At 41.1% G+C, this 19,761-nt stretch overlaps 1 protein-coding gene across 3 annotated transcripts in view; it reads left to right on the top strand.

The window, feature by feature from the left end:
• Positions 1-578: 578 nt before the first annotated feature.
• The window catches only part of LOC116046883 (arf-GAP with dual PH domain-containing protein 1), a 45,005-nt gene continuing 25,822 nt past the window's right edge, over positions 579-19,761 (top strand). For 2 of the 3 annotated variants that reach the window (XM_031295353.2, XM_035997728.1), the window contains exons 1-2: positions 579-879; positions 18,680-18,807. In XM_031295353.2, the coding sequence (XP_031151213.1) occupies positions 789-879; positions 18,680-18,807 (219 nt within the window). In that variant the 5' untranslated portion in view covers positions 579-788. The remainder of the gene's footprint in view (positions 880-18,679; positions 18,808-19,761) is intronic. The other variant, XM_035997729.1, reaches the window with a different exon arrangement.

Genomic DNA, 19,761 nt, shown 5'->3' on the forward strand with positions numbered 1-19,761 from the left:
TTTTATGTATTTGTGATATTGAGCTAAATAAAATGGACATCTGCAAACATTCTGACAAGAGAGTAGGCTATCAGATAGCCTCAATAATGAAATAATAACTATGTATGGAGGTTATTATATAAGGTTAACATGTACAATATCACACCATATGGCCCAATGATGAAGCACCATAATACTGACTTAATAAAAAAGCATACACCCCTACTGTTGAGAACTAGGCATACAAAATAAAAGTACCTTGATAGTCTAATATACTCATTTTGTTTATATTAAAAACATAGTAGGCCTCTTATATATATTTCCCTTTTGTGCATGAATTCAGTCTGAAATGATTTATTGTTCATACTAGGCTATTGGCCTATTTTAAGTTTTAACACGGGTTATGGGGTTTTTAAACATTAAATGTACTGTAGGTCTATTGTTAAATGATGAAATGTGTTCTGGGAGTCCACCGCTGGATGTCTCACTTTCATAAGATATGATAAGGGGTGGAGGGGAAAGAAGACAGACACTAGGCGGGGGAGGGAGGGAGGGAGGAGGTGATGGTCACACATAGGCTTGATTTTTAGAGAGAGAGAGAGAGAGAGAGAGAGAGAGAGAGAGAGAGATCCTCCAGCACCGGCTCGGATCGTTCAGTCTCTCTCTCTTCACTTCAGATTGGTGGTGACTGACTGACTGACAGGTGACCGAGCAGTCCGGCTGTGTGTCTCTGTCTGTCGGACTCTAGCAGCGGATGTTCTTGGGCACGCTTCTTCCCACCGCGGTGAGGCTGGACGGATAAAGCCACCATGGCGCTGGAACCGGAGGGGAACAACCGGCTCCTGCAGGACGTGCTGGCGAGACCGGGCAACGAAACGTGCGCGGACTGCGGCAATCCAGGTAAGCAACCCCTCAACCAAGCCCTTGGTCTGATGTAGCCTGTGCATGCAGCTGCAGTTGCACTAATGCACGTAAGATGCTGTGATTAGGCTGGGGGAGGGTGCCAAATTGGTGCTTCAAAAACCCAACAAGTCTGAGAGAATTTGGTCCAGATATGATGACAAAGGCCTGGCAGGACACACCTGAAAAGCTCCCATTTTTGCAGGTTTAATACGCCCTAACAGACTGGACTCTGGACTCAGTCTGAACCATAAACGCATACAGCACTCCTATGTGTGGCTGTCAAGGTTTGTGAGGGTGCTCAGACATGCCAACTATCCCCTTCACAGCCATTTGTGTGTGTGTGTGTGTGTGTGTGTGTGTGTGTGTGTGTGTGTGTGTGTGTGTGTGTGTGTGTGTGTGTGTGTGTGTGTGTGTGTGTGTGTTTGTTTGCTGGTGTTGTGGTCTGGTGTCATCATGTTCTACACTGTCAGCAACACAGCTTGCTCAGTAATTATTGGTGTGTGCGTTTTTGTTTGACATGTTTGTTTTTTTCATTTAAATGGGGCTCAGTTTTTTAACAGGGTTATGTTCTTCTCTATTAAGCAGCTTCGTCCCTTTCTTTATCTCTCTATACCCCCTCCTTTCTTCTCACTGAAATGGCAATAAACCAGTGAGTGGCCACCGAGGCTCCAGTACGGGCCGTACGCCCAGTGTTTGGAGCTGAGCCCGCCCAGGATGCCTGTTCCTTGGCCCTGGTTACAGCTCCTCTGAGGACTGGCTGTTTGGGAGCAGCTTTTGGAGCCATAGGCGCTCTCGCAAAATTAGATAGCTTTGTTCTGAGCTTTGGACACTCGAAGAGGGATTTCATTTTGACCAGAAGGTGTTATCTTGTTGAGAAATAGGCAGAGAAATGGTTCTCTCCATGGTTGGTATATGGCAAGCAGCTTTAAAGTATTTAAAATTCCTATGTGGCCTTTTGCTTCTTAATAGCCCCAACATCCATAACACAGTTCAGCCTTTAGCCAGTTTACTCACACTTGGTCTAAAATATCTCTACAACTATTGGATAAGATTGCCATGACATTTCTTAAAGACATTCATGGTTCCCCGGAGGATGTATTCTAATAACTTGTAAGGTGATCCCTTAATTTTTCCTGTAGTGCCATCATCAGGTCAATGATTACCCCAGTACTTTGGTTTATGACCAAATAGCTGCAAAACTGATGACACTCATCAGCCTCAGTTGTACTTCATGTTTAATTGCTAAATAACAAATGTTAGCATGCTAAGACCAACTTGTTCAGTGGATCTCAGCGTCTGATACTGACACACAAGGAACCCTTTAGCGTCCATATGAGACGCACCAAGCTTTAACCGCTAAGCTAAGATGACGTAGTATAAAAAGTGAAAAAAAAGTCAGCAGGGTTGAACAGCGGGAAAGTTTGCATAGGGAGGAGGTCGGGGTCGATGGATGGGTCAAACAAACTCAGGACTTTTACAAACTCAGGAGACCGCTGTTCATGTGCTGTGAGACCAAAAGTCACCGTTGACATATTTAAACTTTTAACGTAAGTTCATTACGTAACATACTTAACTAACGCCTAGGGTTGGGCATCGTTTTGATTTTAACAATTGTGATTCATTTTATTTTCATACATTGGTGGTTAACAGTTTTACCGGGCTTTTTGTGCCTGGAAGTACGGTGGCCGCTATGGAAACAAAAACTTGTGCATGTTAAATTTGGAACCAAATTTTCCAAACGATTCCAATAAAAAAAAAAAAAATTCCATTGGAATCGTAATTTTTGTAACAATTCCAAGTTGGAACCAGTTCGCGATCCCCAATCCTATTAACGTCACATATGTAACTTATGTAACAAACATACTTATTTTAACCCAAACCATGATCTTTTCCTAAACCTAATCACATAGTTGTGTTGCCTAAACCTAGCCAAGTAGTTTTTCTGCATATAAACCTAACCCTACCCTGCATGTTGAAAAATGGCGCCAAAAGCGTTCCTGACCAAGGCAGTAAGTGAAGAGAGTGAAGTTATATAAACTTTATATAAATACTTTATATATTAACATCAGCCTGTTAGCATTGTCATTGTGAGCGTGTTGTTGATCTAGCATTAGCATTTAGTACAGCCTCACAGAGACGGCTGCAGACATGCATGGCTGCAGCCTTGTTTCGGGATAATTGGCACAATCTCTGAAAACATATGGCCTTATTTGACTTTAACTGTTCTGCAACGATCCACAGTGCCTAGAGGAAACATTGGCTCAGATTGTTCCCCTGCTGAGGTTGTTCATCAGTTTTGCCTGGCAGGCATGCATGCCGCTTTCACCTTTGCAATCATTACATAATCAAATTTAGCCTTGGTGAAGCGAAGGTGGGACAGACGTTCTGTGTTGAGCAGCAGTTGCCAAATAGTCAGAGAAGCTGGTAATTACAGTGACTGATGGATCACGACTTGGAAAATCTCAGCTGATGAAGTGACTCATATATGCTTTCTTTTCCCACAAGGGCTGAGATTCCATTTAGCAAGGCACGTAAACACAACTGCTGGTGAAGCTGCTTTGTGGTCAACAGTACGAATCAAACAGCTGCTTTCTCTCCGTTTTTGCATTGAAAATGCTGGGCTCATTTCCTGACATTTCACTAGAGCAGGCTGCACAGATGAAAAAGTGTTAGGATAGCCATCCATCAACCAAATTTATCTTTCTACATCCCTCTGCTAGCAGATCAGACATTCCCAAGCTCGTAGTTCATATCTCGTAATGGTCAAGATATGAATTATTGATGCCGGCTCGGCGGCTCCGTCCCAGATGGGGACAGGATCTTATCTTAGTGGCCTTTTCAGAAAAACATCACATTTTCATTACAGCTCAAAACACCACAAAGTATCTCCCACACAGCAAAGTAAACAGACAAACATGTATTGTACAGGAGAAGGTGTAAGGCTAAGGTTACCTAGGAGAATGTAAAGTCTATGACATTGCCATGTCTTCTCAATTACAGAATTACTTCTTTACTGGTCATTTCTAAATGTCACATTTTATATAATTCTTCTAGTCGTCTTTAATTGAGTAAATGTAAATCGACGTGGGACTGCAGGGCCAGGGATCGAATCACCAACCTTCCGATTGGCAGGCGACTGCTCTACCACCTGAGCCACAGTCGCCCCTAATGACAATTACCTCTGTTTGTAATTGGATTACATTACCTAAATTGCATGTGTATATTTAATAAATATATATATACATATATATATTATATAAATCAGGTACACCCCCACTTTGTCAATCAAAAAGGGATTTCAGCATTATGTATAAATATTTCAAGTTTGAAAATGTCTTTTCCATAAGTAAATTACGTGACATGGTAAAAACCATACCCTCCCATAATGGGGGTTGGAATCCCCATCAGGGGTCAAACAATGTACAGTTAGACAATTAAGGGTGTAGAAGACGAGAAAACAAAATTCTCATAGACAAAATGTTTTTTCTGTATCCTTGCTATTTCCATACTGTATTGTTTAGGACTGTAAACAAGATCCAAGATTCCTTTTATTGTCACTCAGCAAAACACAGAAATGTAAAGCATAAACGAAATTACGAGCATGGCTCCTTTTAAAAACAGGATAATAAACAGAGCTCTATGAATATACATCAAAAACAGAATAAATAATTTATAGCAGTACGACTATGTGATGTGTTGCACTTGTAAATGAATAAATAGTATTGCACATTTGCATAGTAAAGCATAGTTTAGTGGTGTTTGAGTTCAGTAGTCTGATAGTAGCCAGGTAAAAGCTGTTTTTGAGTCTTGTCATGCTGCAATGCCTAAGGGCAGGAGGGAGAACAATTGAGGCCCCAATAGTCCTCTCTGCTGACCTCACCACTCTCCTCAGGGCTTTCTTGTCTTATGCCGACCTTACAACCAAACGATTTTTCAACCGATACCACTGTCGTAGACAAATTTCCAATATCGGAATGAAATCATGAGAGTCTAGTTGGGTCGCGCTCCCGTCATCTCAATCATTTGGTGTAAGGTGGTCATAAAACTCAGTCTGAGTCAGTCTTTTTCCCGTCTTGACATTCCGACAAAATCAAACTTAAGTTTTATGTCTTGGTAGGAAAGTTGAATCATGTGAACATTGTCGACAACCAATGGGTGCGCTCCCTTCAGCTCCAAACAGGAAGCAGCAAACGGCTAGAGTCAATGTTGTTTATTGTTGCTATGGCACCGCGCCACAATAAGCGGTAAAGAGGAAGAGGTGCCAATTTTCATCCCTTCTGAAGAATATCATCCAATGGGAGTTTTACTGGCGGATAAACGAGGACCTCCGGGTACTGCCGGCATTCATCTGCATGTACGGCAGACCAGAAAATCTGCAAACTTTCCCTTAAGTTACCAGCTAACGCTAGCGGTAGCAAGCTCGCTAGGTTACATTTTTTCACAACGAATCTAGTTGTAGTCTTGCAATGTGTGACAGTCTTTAACGTTAAATGTTAGATGGTTGTCTTTAGATGTGAGATGGTGTCAGACTTTAGTTTTTTCAAAGTCTGTTTAAAGTCTTTTAGTGTATGGTAGGCATTAGGTGTTTGTGCTCTCATGCTACAGAGAGATGCTGGTCAGAACACTCTCTATGGTGCCCCACCTTTTATCAGTTCAGTTTTTGTTTTTTTGTGTGGATGGAGGGCTGAAACTGTCAGGTTTCACAAAATGGCAGGCAAGAACCCAATAGCACGACACAGAAAACAGTTTAGGTTCAGTATTTAATAAGCGGAGCTCAAACCAGGTAGTCAGTCAGCGTAGCATGCAAATCCAGTAGGGCCAGCCAGACAGGATCAGCAGGATCAGAATGAGCACTGGCGCGCTAAACGCACTAGACAATCTGGCAAAGAACTGAGGAAATGAACCGGTAAACCATATACTGAGGGGCTGTTTAGCTGTAGGGGAGCAGGTGAGTATCGGGGTGGGGCAGGCCAGGTGAAAGGAATCAGCAGGTAATGCAGAGCAGGAGGGAGTGGTAGAGTCGGGAATGACATGAGCGTTAGTGAGGCAAAACAAGAAACAGACAATGGAAAACTAAAGCCTGGCTAAACAAACAGAAACCGAGAGGAAAACATACATCATTAAATCTAACTGGCTAAATGTTTATGTGTACGATTCACTGCAGTTACCCCTAATCTTTCTTTCTTTCTTTCTTTCTTTTTCTTTCTTTCTTTCTTTCACTTGCGAACAAAAAATAACAATACAATAAAATATAAAGACACAATAAGTGCATTGCAACACACCAAAAGGAAAAACAACTATAAAGGTGTACAAACAATATGTTTAATATGTTCGAAAAGGAGCGGGACGAAGCCGAAGCTTGTTATTTTTTCCCACCCCGCATTCAACTCTAAATAGCAATCAGATGTGTTAAAACTAGCTAGCTGACATTATTTGCTATAGCTGACAAAGTGACATTACCTGGGCACAAATGCAGTCACATATATTAATAATATATTTTTCCCAGTCAAAACCAGCAAAAAAGTGTCCAACTATAAAAGCAATGTAAAGCTGAGGACCTCCAATATGGCTGCTGCATTACATCACATGACACCCCACTATATACTGTATGGGAATGTGCAGACTTACACAGTTTAGACCATCACAGATACAGCATTCATTAACCAGTCAGAAAGTCTGCTGTAATTGGTCTTAAAACACACAAAGTGGCAACACCGCTTGTGCGTTTTTAATGCTTAGTCATTCTTACCCTGCCCTTCCTTACCTTTGCGTTCCCCCCCCCTATCTTTTCTCTGCTGGTGTGCTCAGATGAGACCGCTGATAGGCTGAGCTGGGAGCTTATACGGCAGGGTTTCTCTGTAGCTCAGCAGCGTTGTAGTTCTGCCCTTCGCTAAGGACGTACAAATGAGTAATTCCCTCCAGAGAGAAGCCTCAGCAGTCTTCTGAGGTGTGAGGAAGTTCTGTGTTGAACAGCGAAAACAGCAGGAACTATGATGAGATGGGAGGGGGTTTAGGCTCCTATGACAGCCCGCTCATGGCTTTCCAGACAGTTTTTCAATGTTTTTAAGGGAAAATGAGAAAAAAACAAAAACCTTTCCGCCTTTCCCATTGCAACTCAGTGTCTTGATAAAAAATTAGCCCTAGCCAATTAAAGCAGTGGTAATGTGTTTGTTGCATGCAAATTGAGGCTTTTATTCTCAGGATCCTGCCTTCCCATAGATGTCTTGTTTTATTTGCAGTTTAATACAGAAATTCAATGACAACTTACATTTGTAGGCTTAGGTTGTTACAGCCATAGCACACCTACAGTATTCAACCTTTGTGTTCTCCCCATGCGTTAAATTGAAGGATACACCTCCTGCTCAAAGCTAGCATTTTGTACCATTATTATCCACTTAATTCCTATCCCCATGATCCCTCACATGCATTATGTAGCTAAATATGTACGTTACTAACCCAAGGCAACATCTTTGGGTCGCACTCTCATCTCTCTGTAGTGTAAGGCAAAGGTATGATTACGTTATCCCATTTATGGTGTGACTGGTTGTTTTCCCACATGCTTTATTTCCCCAAAAGCTTACTGCTAACTCTAACCCTATACTGAAGCAACGGATTTTACGTGGAAGCAAATGCACCAATCGTCTAAAGCATCATGTCAAGTTTTTGCCCCTAGCCTCAGAGACACAAAACTCATGGTACATTGGCGAGGCCCTAGTCAACTTATAAAGTAAAAGATTTTCAAGTTCACCACCAGGAAGTTGTCTTCAAATTGGCACTAAAGTGGAAACTCCCAGTGGGGAACTCAGGTGCACTTTTTATGATACGGTGGAGGAAGATTTTCCTGCTTGACATACTGGCAATCTCTTTCAGCAACGTCTTGCTTTGTACTTACACCCTTGCACATATGTATTCACATCTAGTAGCTACACAGTAAAATTACAGTATTTTAGCGTCATCCACCAGGCAACTCCACTGGAGTAATTTAGGGTTCTGATAAGTATAGTGGAGCAAGTCCTCAATACAATATAAGGGGCAATTTAAAATCCTCCCTAACATGGATAGGAAGGCACTGCAGGGAGGCTAATACTGGAGGTATATGGCTAAGCCTAGCAACTGGTTAGTATCCGTGCTGGAACCTTTTAAAAAGAGTATTAAAGTCAGAGAAAATGCCATTACAACAGACTGGTCAATAAGTTACAAAAGCATGTACTTCAGTAGCAGTATCCACCATGATAATAAACACTCTAATCCTTACCTACAGTGGTGAAAATAGGGAAATGTAGTGATATTATAATGTAATTGAAAGTTAGATCTGCTCCAAATGTTGGTCCCAGGGTTTTATTAAATGGGGAACCATTTAAAGTTCACATACATTTCAAAATGGAGTGACCTTTGTTTCTAAAGAAAAGCATTTCTGGTGTATCTAGGCCTACATTTAGGAGACAATGTGTCATCCAGCTTTTGACAGCTAAGAGGCATCTAAGTTATATAGCTTGGACTGATCCGCTGGACTGACAGTAGCGTTAAACAGAGTACCATCTGCATAATAGGCGAAATTGATGCTTTAGCTATTAAATTAGGTTACCAAAGTTGAGCACACTGTAAAAACAAGACAGTATCGTGTCCAGTACAAGCTCTCGAGGGATAAATACTTAAGTGTACGGATGAGCTGTTACTATTGCTAGCTTACGAGTAACACCGTTTTTAATAAGAAAAAAGGGGAATATGTTATTAAATGCTGCACTTTGGTCAAGGAGGTTGAGGTCCACCCACACTTTATCAACAGTTCCAAGATTCCATCCAGTGACCTTTAAACTGTTGTTTTTGGCAAATTCAGAGACACTTATGTCAAGCAATTGACATTTAATAGCACATGGTTACTTTTAGATTTGGTGGAAAAAGCTCTTCAATTTGAGAGAGCTCTCAAAGATTTCGAGCAGCAACAAGGGTCCATCTGGGAGACTAATACCCCCCTAATAATATATACATGCATACATGAACAGTAAATCTAAGTAAAGTCTCCAGTACCAAAAGCTTCGCACATAAGGAGGAGGTTGAGGTAGTGGAGGGAGCTGCGGTAGTTGAAATGTACAAATGAGAGTGGTCAGTGAGTAGTAGGTTATAATGACTGCTGTACACCTCTATAAATATGATTGGAAGTTTTCAGTTCACTGTTTGCCAAGGAGCTGAGATGAATGAGCTACTGAGGGTAAAGCATGAATGAAGTAGCTGATGCCAATCAGCTAATGCAAGCATCACTTCATTGCTCTGCCTGAACTAATGCAATGCTCCATTTAAGCATCTGACATTCTTTGAGATTGTATGATAGCATTCAGATGATTTAGTATTTAAATATACGCAACGTATCAAAAAAAAGGGAGTGTGTCTCTGCCTTACAAACCCTGTGGGGGAACAGTATTACAGTGTTTTTACGATTGCTAATGACAATTTTCTCAATACTTTTAACAACTTTCCTAAACTCTTAGCACAGTTAGCACAACACTTTATGTGTGTAGGCTATACAGTTAACACATTTCTTGTTGCTTTGACACAAAATGCATACAGTTAACACACATTTAAAATGCTAGAATGTTTTTTTACACACAAGCTCAACCAAGTCCAAAACAATGGATTTTTACTGCCACATTTAGAAATGCTTTCACACTGTATATCAGAACAGATAACATCATGTTCTAAACCTAACTTATAGGCTAAAGTTAAAGTGAACAGCTATTCATTTCCTGGATTGAAACACAAATATATCCCCTGCATTTCATTCCATTGCTACTGAGAAACAGCTGATTGAAGTTATGCAAATAGATCAATCACAGCTGATTCCCATCTAGGAAAGACACTCAAGCGTTGAGGTTCTTTCAATTGCATGACCGTATGGTAGTATATACTGTAAAAGAGGATGGGCTTGGGGGCATTAGCTCAGTCTGTGTTGGGTCGGGAACCAGAGGGTCGTTGGTTCAAGTCCCCATACGGACCGAAGTATGGAATGTGGATTGGTAGCTGGAGAGATGTCAGCACCTTGAGCAAGGCACCGGACCTCTCCAACTAGGGCTGCACAGTATGAGGAAAATGTCAAATCGCGATTATTTTGACTGATATTGCGATATGATTCACGATATTAGAGGGAATGATCATTTTTTTTGGGTCATCATTCTCATTTTCATTGAAACACAAATAAAAATTTACTATTGTCATGTAGTGTGATTTTTGGCAAGAATCTGTACCAAACAAAGATGTTTTCCTTTGGTCTGTAGGGTAGGATTTGTAGGCCCAGGACGTCTCTGCAGCCCCACAATACTTCATTCAGAATGGTTAGACACATATTTTGCCTTTGACAAATATTGCGCGCCCCCCCCCTGCGATTTGGATATTGCACTAGTCCATATTAAGATTTCGATAAAACTGTGATTAATTGTGCAGCCCTACCTCCAACCGCTCAGCAGTCGCAGCCCACTCATTCTGACATCTCTCCATTAGTGCATGTAAAGGACCTGAGCATGTGTGTGTGTGTGTGTGTGTGTGTGTGTGTGTGTGTGTGTGTGTATTTCAGGCCTGTGTGTAATAACAACAGAGTATAAATTGTAATTTCACCATTGGGGATCAATAAAGAGTATACATTATTAAAAATGCTTGTATAAATTATTTGGGCCGATCTTGTGTGGAAAAGGAACAATATAGATGAAATCAAAGAAAGTAAGAAAAATGCCTGCATGAGGGAGAGGAAGACGACTACCGGGACAATTCTGTCTCTGTCTTCTTTTTTTCATGTCAAACCATACATTCTATAAAGCTACTCTGAGATGGGTCATTCAATTTTCTGTATTGAATTTCTGCAGCAAAAGAAACAAAGTGCGTGCATTTACCAAACCCAACAAAACAAAAATCGAGAGATGCTTCAAGAGGAACTGCAGTGCAAAACACAATCTATGATCCATACGATAAACTATTGTCTATTGTATAAGGACAGACCTGATACATATAAAATAAAGTAGTTTCTGTAATTCCATGTGATGTTAGTGTTTTCTATGGCATTGTGTTATGATTAGGGCTGTCAAAATAACGCGTTAATTTCGATTAATTAATCTGAGAAAAAATAACGCGTTAAAAAAATAAATAACGCAGATTAATCCATTCCATATTGACGTTTGACCCGGAGCCGTTCTTGCCACCATTCGACTGTAAAATGAAGGAGGGAGATGAGAATGTGCTGCCTGGATCATTAATTGGAACATTTACTTGTAAAAATCATCTTCCTGCCAACCCTGGCTACCGAAATCTGGTGCCACTGATATGTCTGCACTTCTCTCTGATGCTCTGAAGACGATACAGGCAACGCAAACACCGCTGCATGTGACGCTAGTTAACACTATACTCCACAGCAGCTAACGTTAGCCTACCGCTAGCTAGTTAACACTATACTCGACAGCAGCTAACGTTAGCCTATCGCTAGCTAGTTAACACTATACTCGACAGCAGCTAACGTTAGCTTACTGCTAGCTAGTAGCTGGATTAAACACGGTTAAAATGCTGACAGCTAACGCTGAACGGTATAAAGTTTGACTGTGTTTTACTGTAGAGGACTGGGACTCAACAGCGGGATGTAACAATCTGCAGCTGCCGAGCTGCCGTCGGAAAAACAAGACAGACGGTGCGTTATTGTAAATGTCCTTGGTGGTTGTTTTTGTCGTTCAACAGAAATTTACTAGTGAAATAAGTTATTGTTATTGTTATACATTATTATTAAATCATTTAATTTTGACCATATGGCCTTAGCAATAAACAAGCCGTTCTTTAATGTCACCAACGGTTGTTTAGTACCCTTTGTTTTCTTTTCTTTTTTTACTTTCTTAAAAAGTATCGGTTCAGGCACCGTTAATTATGTATGCGATTAATTTCGATTAATTAATCACAGAGTCTGTAATTAATTAGATTATTTTTTTTAATCGATTGACAGCCCTAGTTATGATTGACTAAATGTTCCTGTTGGAAGAGAACACGTGTTAGTGTTCTTGGAAGAATTATTTGATTTTGAGACATGTATGCATTGTGTTGGTAGACCTATTGTGTTGTGTTAGTGTATTATTGTATTTTGAAATTTAGTGTTGGAGTTTAGTTTACAACGTGTGACTTTTAGCGTGAAATGAACTGTTTTGACAATTGTGTGATGTAGGTGTGTTGGTGCGTTATAGTTTTTTTCAACTGCTTACACACAAAATCTTTTCATGTCACACGATTTGTGAAACCTCTCACTCAAAGTGCAAAATTACACAGCAAATCTCCAAAACCATAAACTATTTCTCAGCTTTTCACTCAGTTTTCAATTGCATAAAACACTTTTTTTCAAAACATTACACACAGTTCTCTACCTAAGACACAAAAATCTAACAGGAAGTGACTTGCTTTCCTTTTCTAAACGCAACCAATCAAAATGCTACACTTATTTACCAGGGCACACACACACTCCTCACATTTGCAAACACATTATGTCATAACTGAACACTAAGCAATCACTGCTTTAGTATAGGCCTATACAGAGGTCAAAGGACAGATTACCTGTTTTGAACAATGGATGCCAACAATAGACAGAGAGCAAGGGGAGGAGGAGGGACAGACAGGGGATGACAACAAGGAGGAGGTGGAGGAGGAGGAGGAGGCAAGAAGAGGAAGAAGGAGAGCCATCTCTGATGAGATCAGGGCCACACTTATTCATCATGTGATCAACCACGGATTGAGTAGCTTTACAGTGGCGTCCATACTGCATGCAACTATCTAATGACTATTTCAGCATTACAAATCAATCAGACTTTGGTTTGCACAAAGTGCATACAATCCCACCCCCCCCCCCAACAATGTTTTGCCCAATAAATATTTTCAGTTTCATTGTAACATTACATTGTTTTTTACAGTGCACTTTTCAACCACTTTCAGCAGATGACTTTCTCTCTAGAACATTGTAAATGTAGATATAGGCCAATGAAAGACAAAAGAGCTTTAGATTTAGAACACCAGTGTGTACATGGTATATCCAAAAATGTACTATTATGAAAAAAGTGTTTGTCATTTGATGCAAATGCTTCATTTTGAGATATCTTTATGGTATTTTGTTTCATTTTGAAGGCAATGTGAGGCATTTTGTATTTTGTGTGTGCAGTTTTGGGAATTGTGTGTAGAGTTTAGAAAAAAGGAGACATAGTTTTGAAAACGTGTGTAAGCAGTTGGAAAAAACTGTAAGAGTGATGATCAGTGAAGAGATGATTTTCTTATTAAAGCATTGGGCATTTTCTACGTTTTTCAAAAGCCGAGGTCACGCTGAAGTTAAACAAAATTTAAGTAAGACTATAACCATTGCTGTAGAAAAAAAGAAAACTGTGCTATAGTGCCCGAGGGGTTCAGCCAAGACATGAGAGGGTCACAACCTGTGTGTGTACGTCCAGGCGTACAAATGAACTGCTGCAGATGCAGAAAAGTGCCTGCGAATGCTCCCAGGCACAGGGGCTGCCATTGTAAAAAAAAAAAAAAAAAAAAAAAAAAAAAAAATGCACCCTCATTCATTAATCCCACATCTGCCCTGCAGTAACGCCACAGGCACTTCTTTCTTCAACTTTGTGCGGTCGAATCAAAAGCTCTGTTGTCTCTTCACCAAACAACGATTGCTCGGAGACGTGTGTGTGTGTGTGTGTGTGTGTGTGTGTGTGCGTGACTGTGTGTTTGTTTTACTATATTCGTGGGGTCCAAAAACTGGGGAATACAGTATACTTGTGGGGTCTGCACAGCCTTGTGGGGCCCAAAATGCTGGACCCCACAAGGTTAAAGGGCTGTTTGAGGGTTAAGACTTGGTTTTAGGATTAGGGTTAGAATTAGGTTATGGTTAGGGTAAGGGTAAGGGTTAAGGTTAGGCATTTAGTTGTGATGGTTAAGGTTAGGGTAAGGGGCTAGGGAATGCATTATGTCAACGACGGGTCCCCACAAAGATAGTGAAACAAGTGTGTGTGTGTGTGTGTGTGTGTGTGTGTGTGTGTGTGTGTGTGTGTGTGTGTGTGTGTGTGTGTGTGAGTGTGTGTGTGGTTAGTCAGTCATGCGGCCACATTAATCTCCATGAGTGCTGTCTGCTTCTCCGTGAGGCCTGACTCAGACAGCGATGACCTCACTGCTGAATGGCTGGGTTGTGTGTAGGTGTATATGGAAAAAAGGAGATGTAACGAATGAAAAAAAACCAAAACAAAGTGGTTTGATTTGTTTACATCAAAGCACCAGGTCCAGTGCTTTGCGCTTGATCGCAATCCAGACTTTTTTTTAATCCAGAATTAAAAGATGAGTTGGCATTCATAAAAAAAAAAATATATTGACTGCTTGTCATGGATTAAAAGAGATAAATCGAAAGAAGATCATCTTAAAAAGGCCAGCAACACCATCGGGGGATATTGTGCGCTCACATCATCTCTCTGCAATATAAAGAACCCAGACTCTCTCTTGCTCTCTTCCCTTTCCTCCTTGCTTCCTACTTCTCTTCCGCCATCGCCTCCTCGTTTCCTCTCGCCTGCTGCTCCCCAGTCCGGCTTTGTGGCATCTCCATCTATGCTTTCTCCAGCCTCAAGAGGACAGAGAAATGCAAGAGTTGTATTACTCTCTCTCTTGCTCTCTCTCTCTCATTTGCCCTCTCATATGATTCCCTTGAGAATTACACACTCTCACTGCACATGCATGTGTGTGTCTTCACGTGGCTGCGGTGCGCCACGCTGAGGGCCTCCTTGTGTGAGAAATGGCAGCTGCAGAGAGAGCGAGATGGAGAGAGAACGTGGTGACTTTTGAGTGTTACCCGTTGCGGACATGGCACTCACGGTCGCTTGTGACCATGCATACACAATGCATGTTAACTAGGCCTGGGCAATATATCGATATTATATCGAGATCGATATATGCGAATAGATATTGTCTTAAATTTTGGATCTCGTAATATCGTGATATGACACAAGTGTTTGTCTTTTCCTGCTTTTAAAGGCTGGATTACAGTAAAGTGATATAATTTTCTGAACTTACCAGACTGTTCTAGCTGTTATTTGCCTTTACCCACTCAGTCATTATATCCACGTTATGGATGATTATTTATCGAGGACTGAGCCTCTGTATATGGGGGCGTACTTTACCAGGTGAGCTACCTAGGCGCCCGACAAATTAAAATGTTGAGCTGATGATGGCGCTAGATGAAAAATTGGAATCACCAAAGTAACAACAAATAACGGACACATGCATTGATAGTGGAAATCATCTTTTCAATTAGTTGCAGCCTTATACTTTCCGACATCATTAGTGCCATGTTATTAAATAGAAGAACAACCCATTTATATAGTTATTTATCAGGTTGCATGTGATTGATGAATGTGTTTATTATTTGTTTGATGAACAGATTCATTTTTCTGTCAGAGAATGGTGAAAAAGGCTTGTCACAATTTGTGTGAGTGCAATGTGACATCGAACCGACTTTCTAAAAGCATTTTTATGTCAGTCTCAGTCAGGGGCGGACTGGGCCCTGGCAATTTCGTCCCTTACCGGCCCAATTTCACATGGGGACATTATTTGCTTTATAATTGCAAAAACTAGGCTCACGTGAGATTATGGCACCAGCAGCATGAGGCCACTTACAGGCTTTCATAATTAAATAATACACACAATTCATAAAACCTACAAATAAACTACCATGCCACCATCGTAGAATGGAAATGCTTGCATAATTAAAAACATATTATTACATACTTAAACACCCAAAACACCAAAGTATGAAGACATAGCGGACCAAACGCAAGCTTTTATTTTAAAAGTAGAAGCCCGACGGCACCAGACGGGAGGCTCCAGGCTGCAGCCATACAGTCTTGCATATTTATGTCAAACTAGTGTGAAACGCCAGTGTTGCCGCATTTTTTTCTTTTTTCCAGCGGCCCAAATCGGCCCAAGAGTGCATCTGCCCTTCTGGCTTTTGCCAGAACTTCCAGATTGCCAGTCCGCCTATGGTCACAGTTATAAAAACATATCCAAACACAAGTTCCTCAGGGTTTCCCCCAGTGTATTGCAAGCTGGGCAACTGGGGATTCTTTTTTAATGTATTTTTAAGTTTGTTTTTTAAACTACAGTTACAGTGGGGCAGCTCGGTTGGAAACTTAGACGTAGTCAGATTTTCAAATCTCTAGGGCTGTGCTCGATTAAAGAAATTCTTAGTCGACTAACACTCATTCAATTGTATCGACTAATCGATTAGTTGATTTAATCGACAGATCTGTAAATCTGAGTTTCTCTGCAAAGAGTGATGCAAAAGCACCACTTTAATTCTTGTGTTTACCAGAGATGTGCTCGTACGTTTCTTGGAAATAAGTCATTCGGCATGAAAAAAGCATAAAACATGACTAATCGACTAAAGAAATCTAAGTTGACTAAGACCAAAACGACCGATTAGTCGACTAATCGACTAAGAGGAAGCAGCCCTACAAATCTCCAGTTATCCTTCAGCACTGACTTAATGTAGGGCCCTATGTAATATTTTATAGCTTTTTTTAAATTCAGAATTTCGCGATTCCATCCATGATTCTGTTATCACAGAAACTATTGGGCTCCACATTAACGCTGCCATCAGTCTGTGACTGGCCCCAGCTGGGCCCTCGTCGAAAAAACGACACTTGCCACTGGGCTAAACAACTTGTCTAGGGTAAACCCTGTTCCTCATACTGGAATGAGAAATGGTTTCACTTTTCTTTTTCTTTATATATAACTGTCGTTTATCTTTTAAAAGTTAGCTAACTTGGGCTCTTAAAATGCTTCTTTTTATATACCCACTAAGCTTTAATTTCCACCAATCAGAGAGTTATTTCTGCCTTTGTGTGCGAAAAAAACGTCTGCATTTTCATCTCAGTCATCTCCCTCTCTCTCTTCCTCATTTTCTGACACTCGGTGCTCTCTAGACTCTGGCTTTCTCTCTCTCTGTCACCGTCTCTTGACACTCTGCGTCTCTCACTTTGACAATTTGCATGGACAGAATTAAAGTCTGCGTGTGACTCAGTTGTACCTTTGCTGAACACCCACAGATGCTGCTGCATCACGCTGCAGAGAGAAAAAAAAGCTCTTTTTGTTTGGCACATTCTGTCTGACTGCTGATGAGGCTGTGGAGCTGTAGTCAAAGTGTGTGTTTAGCCACATGCTCATGTTGGTAATGGGGATTAGGGGTGGGAGAATTGAAAATCGTATGTATCGTGATTTTGTTGATTTTTTTGAGACTTATTTTTTTTACCAATAATTCACCTAAATATTTTCTGTCTACATGGTACCGCTGACTACATCATATGCTTTTCCAGCAAAACAGACTGAAGGCAGAAAATGCTGAACCTACATGTTATGTACTCCTTTACAAATGAAATAAATGTCAGACTGACTGACTGACATGTGATGTGCATTCTTCTTAGAAAACATTAGTTTTTAGAAATGTCTCATGATATATTGTCTCTAGAAGTGTTATTATTCAACTTTAGTTTTTGTTAAAGAAGGCAAAGAAAATCGCAATACTCAATACTATCGAATGGCAGTACTTCTAGAATCGCGATAAATGAAAATTGCAATACAAATCGAATCGGCACCTACAGTATGTATCGCGAAAGAATCGAATCGGGACAAAAGCATATCGTCCCAGCCCTAATAAGCGTATGGTCTGTTTAGAGCAGGGGTCTTCAACATTATTTAAGCCAAGGACCCCTTAACTGAAAGAGAGACGGAGCAGGGACCACCTACTACATATATTGTATAAAATTAGGTTACCTATTAAACTGGGCCTACAATAACGTGTAGGGCGGCCTAAAACCTTTACACATGCCTTTTTTTGCATAGAATACTAAGATATTAAAACAGCCTAATAATTGTTGGCATGATTTTATAAGTCATCTTTTACTGTTAAATATAATGTACATGTGACACATTGAATCCTTAGGATTTACTGTATCTGTGGATCTTAGGCTGCCTTACATATAGGCCAGTTAACCTATCAGTGGGGATTTATGTTTGCTTTTTAATTTTTAGATTAATTTTTGAAAAAAAATAATTTGGAGGCCCCCCTGCATTGACTCTGAGGACCCCCTGTTGAAGATCTCTGGTTTAGAGGATGCTGTGTGTGTGTGTGTGTGTGCATGCGTGCGAGCGTGCGTGTCAGATGTTAGTTCTTTTTTGTTTTTCTTGTGTCCTTTAAAATATAAGATTGCATGGGGCATACCAATGTGAGTGTGTCTTTTTGCATGGTGCATACATGTGTGTGTCTGGTGATACCTAACCTCATAATTACCTCGGCTGAGTTCTTATCAGATCTCAGGCGGTCTGTTTCCTGTCTGTACGCTAAATAGGATTTCCCCAAAATCATATTTGCCTGCCCTGCTCTCCTTTATGAGCAGGGATACACTCAAACAGAGTCCCTTGTAATATTTGCTTCATTTACTTACTTACCTATTACCCCCGTAACAGCGCCAGCACTATTCAGTATTCATAGCCTTAACCTTGAGCTGGTGTTCTCTTTGTTGCAGAGCTTTTATGACAAGACTTTCTCACCCCTCCTCCTTTATCTCTCTTCAACCCCGCCACCATTCTCTCTATCTTCCTTCTGTGCCGCTTTGCCCGGTTTCATTTCCTCCCTTCTCTCTTGCTGCCCAATCTCACTTCCCCTCCTTTCACCTCCATGCTTATTCTCTCTACATTCCCCCGGCTCTCCTTCCCTCTCTTTCTGTCTCTCTCTCTCTCTTTCTCTCTCTCTCCCCTGCAGAGCCGGACTGGGCGTCGCTGACTTTGGGTGTGTTTGTTTGCCAGGCCTGCTCACTCCTTCACCGGAGCATCCCCCACATCAGCCGGGTCAAGTCTGTCCAGGACACGTGGGACGCCAGTGATGTGGAGGTGAGGGCAATAACGGCAAACAGTACATCGTACTCGCAACGCAACACTTAGACCAACCCTTACTTAATATGTCAATCGGAAACATGTACACATTCTAAAGACAACAGCACTTCCCCCTTCTCTTTGTCAAAATTCATCCAGCTTGAAGGCACTATAATTATCAAGTTTGACAAGGTTTTTTTTTCCCCATGTGCAGAAAGACAGACTGTACATGGCTTGTACGACAGACCTGGACCACTAGGGATTCTCCTTTATACCTAAGAGAAGATTTTAAACACAAGTAAATTGATGAGTGCGTACCTTTTCTTAAATCACTCGTGCGTTCCACTTTGAGGTTTAGTTTTAGGGTATACGCCTAACTCGCTGTCTTGCATAAAATTAGATGAGGAGATTGATACCACTCTCATATCTGGTACATATGAAGCTATACATCCAGCTTCTGGTTATACTAGCTTAGCATAAAGATTGGAAACAGCCAGTCTAGCTTAATTTGAAGGTAACTACATCTGTCTAGCAGCACCTCTAATAGAGGAGACACACCAGCCCGATAATCGGCCATCGGACCGTTTGGCGAGGTCGTGACTCGAGTCTGTTCGGTGTGTCCCGTGCCATCGGCCGTCCGAGGAGCCGTCGGCCTTCATTTGGGGCGACCCGACGTGTTCAGTCTGGAGACGGGGCAGTCGGGACTCGCCCGGAAATGGGGAGCAGATGAGCCGCTCAAAATCTGACGAAAATCTTTTAAACTGACCTTTGTCAATCTGAAATGAAGACAGATTCAGAAACTGCACGGCCTATTTCTCGCTTAAAATGTTTTCAGAAACACGTTTCGGTGAACTATTTTAGTAAAATATGAGATCATGACAGTCTGGCTGTGAATTTCCGGAGAAAAAAGACCCACGTGACGCGTTCGTCCAATCAGCTGCTGGTTTTCATTTTCTGGGAAATAATCAGACT

The sequence above is a fragment of the Sander lucioperca genome, chromosome 22 (genome assembly GCF_008315115.2).
Source record: "Sander lucioperca isolate FBNREF2018 chromosome 22, SLUC_FBN_1.2, whole genome shotgun sequence".
Lineage (NCBI taxonomy): Eukaryota > Metazoa > Chordata > Actinopteri > Perciformes > Percidae > Sander > Sander lucioperca.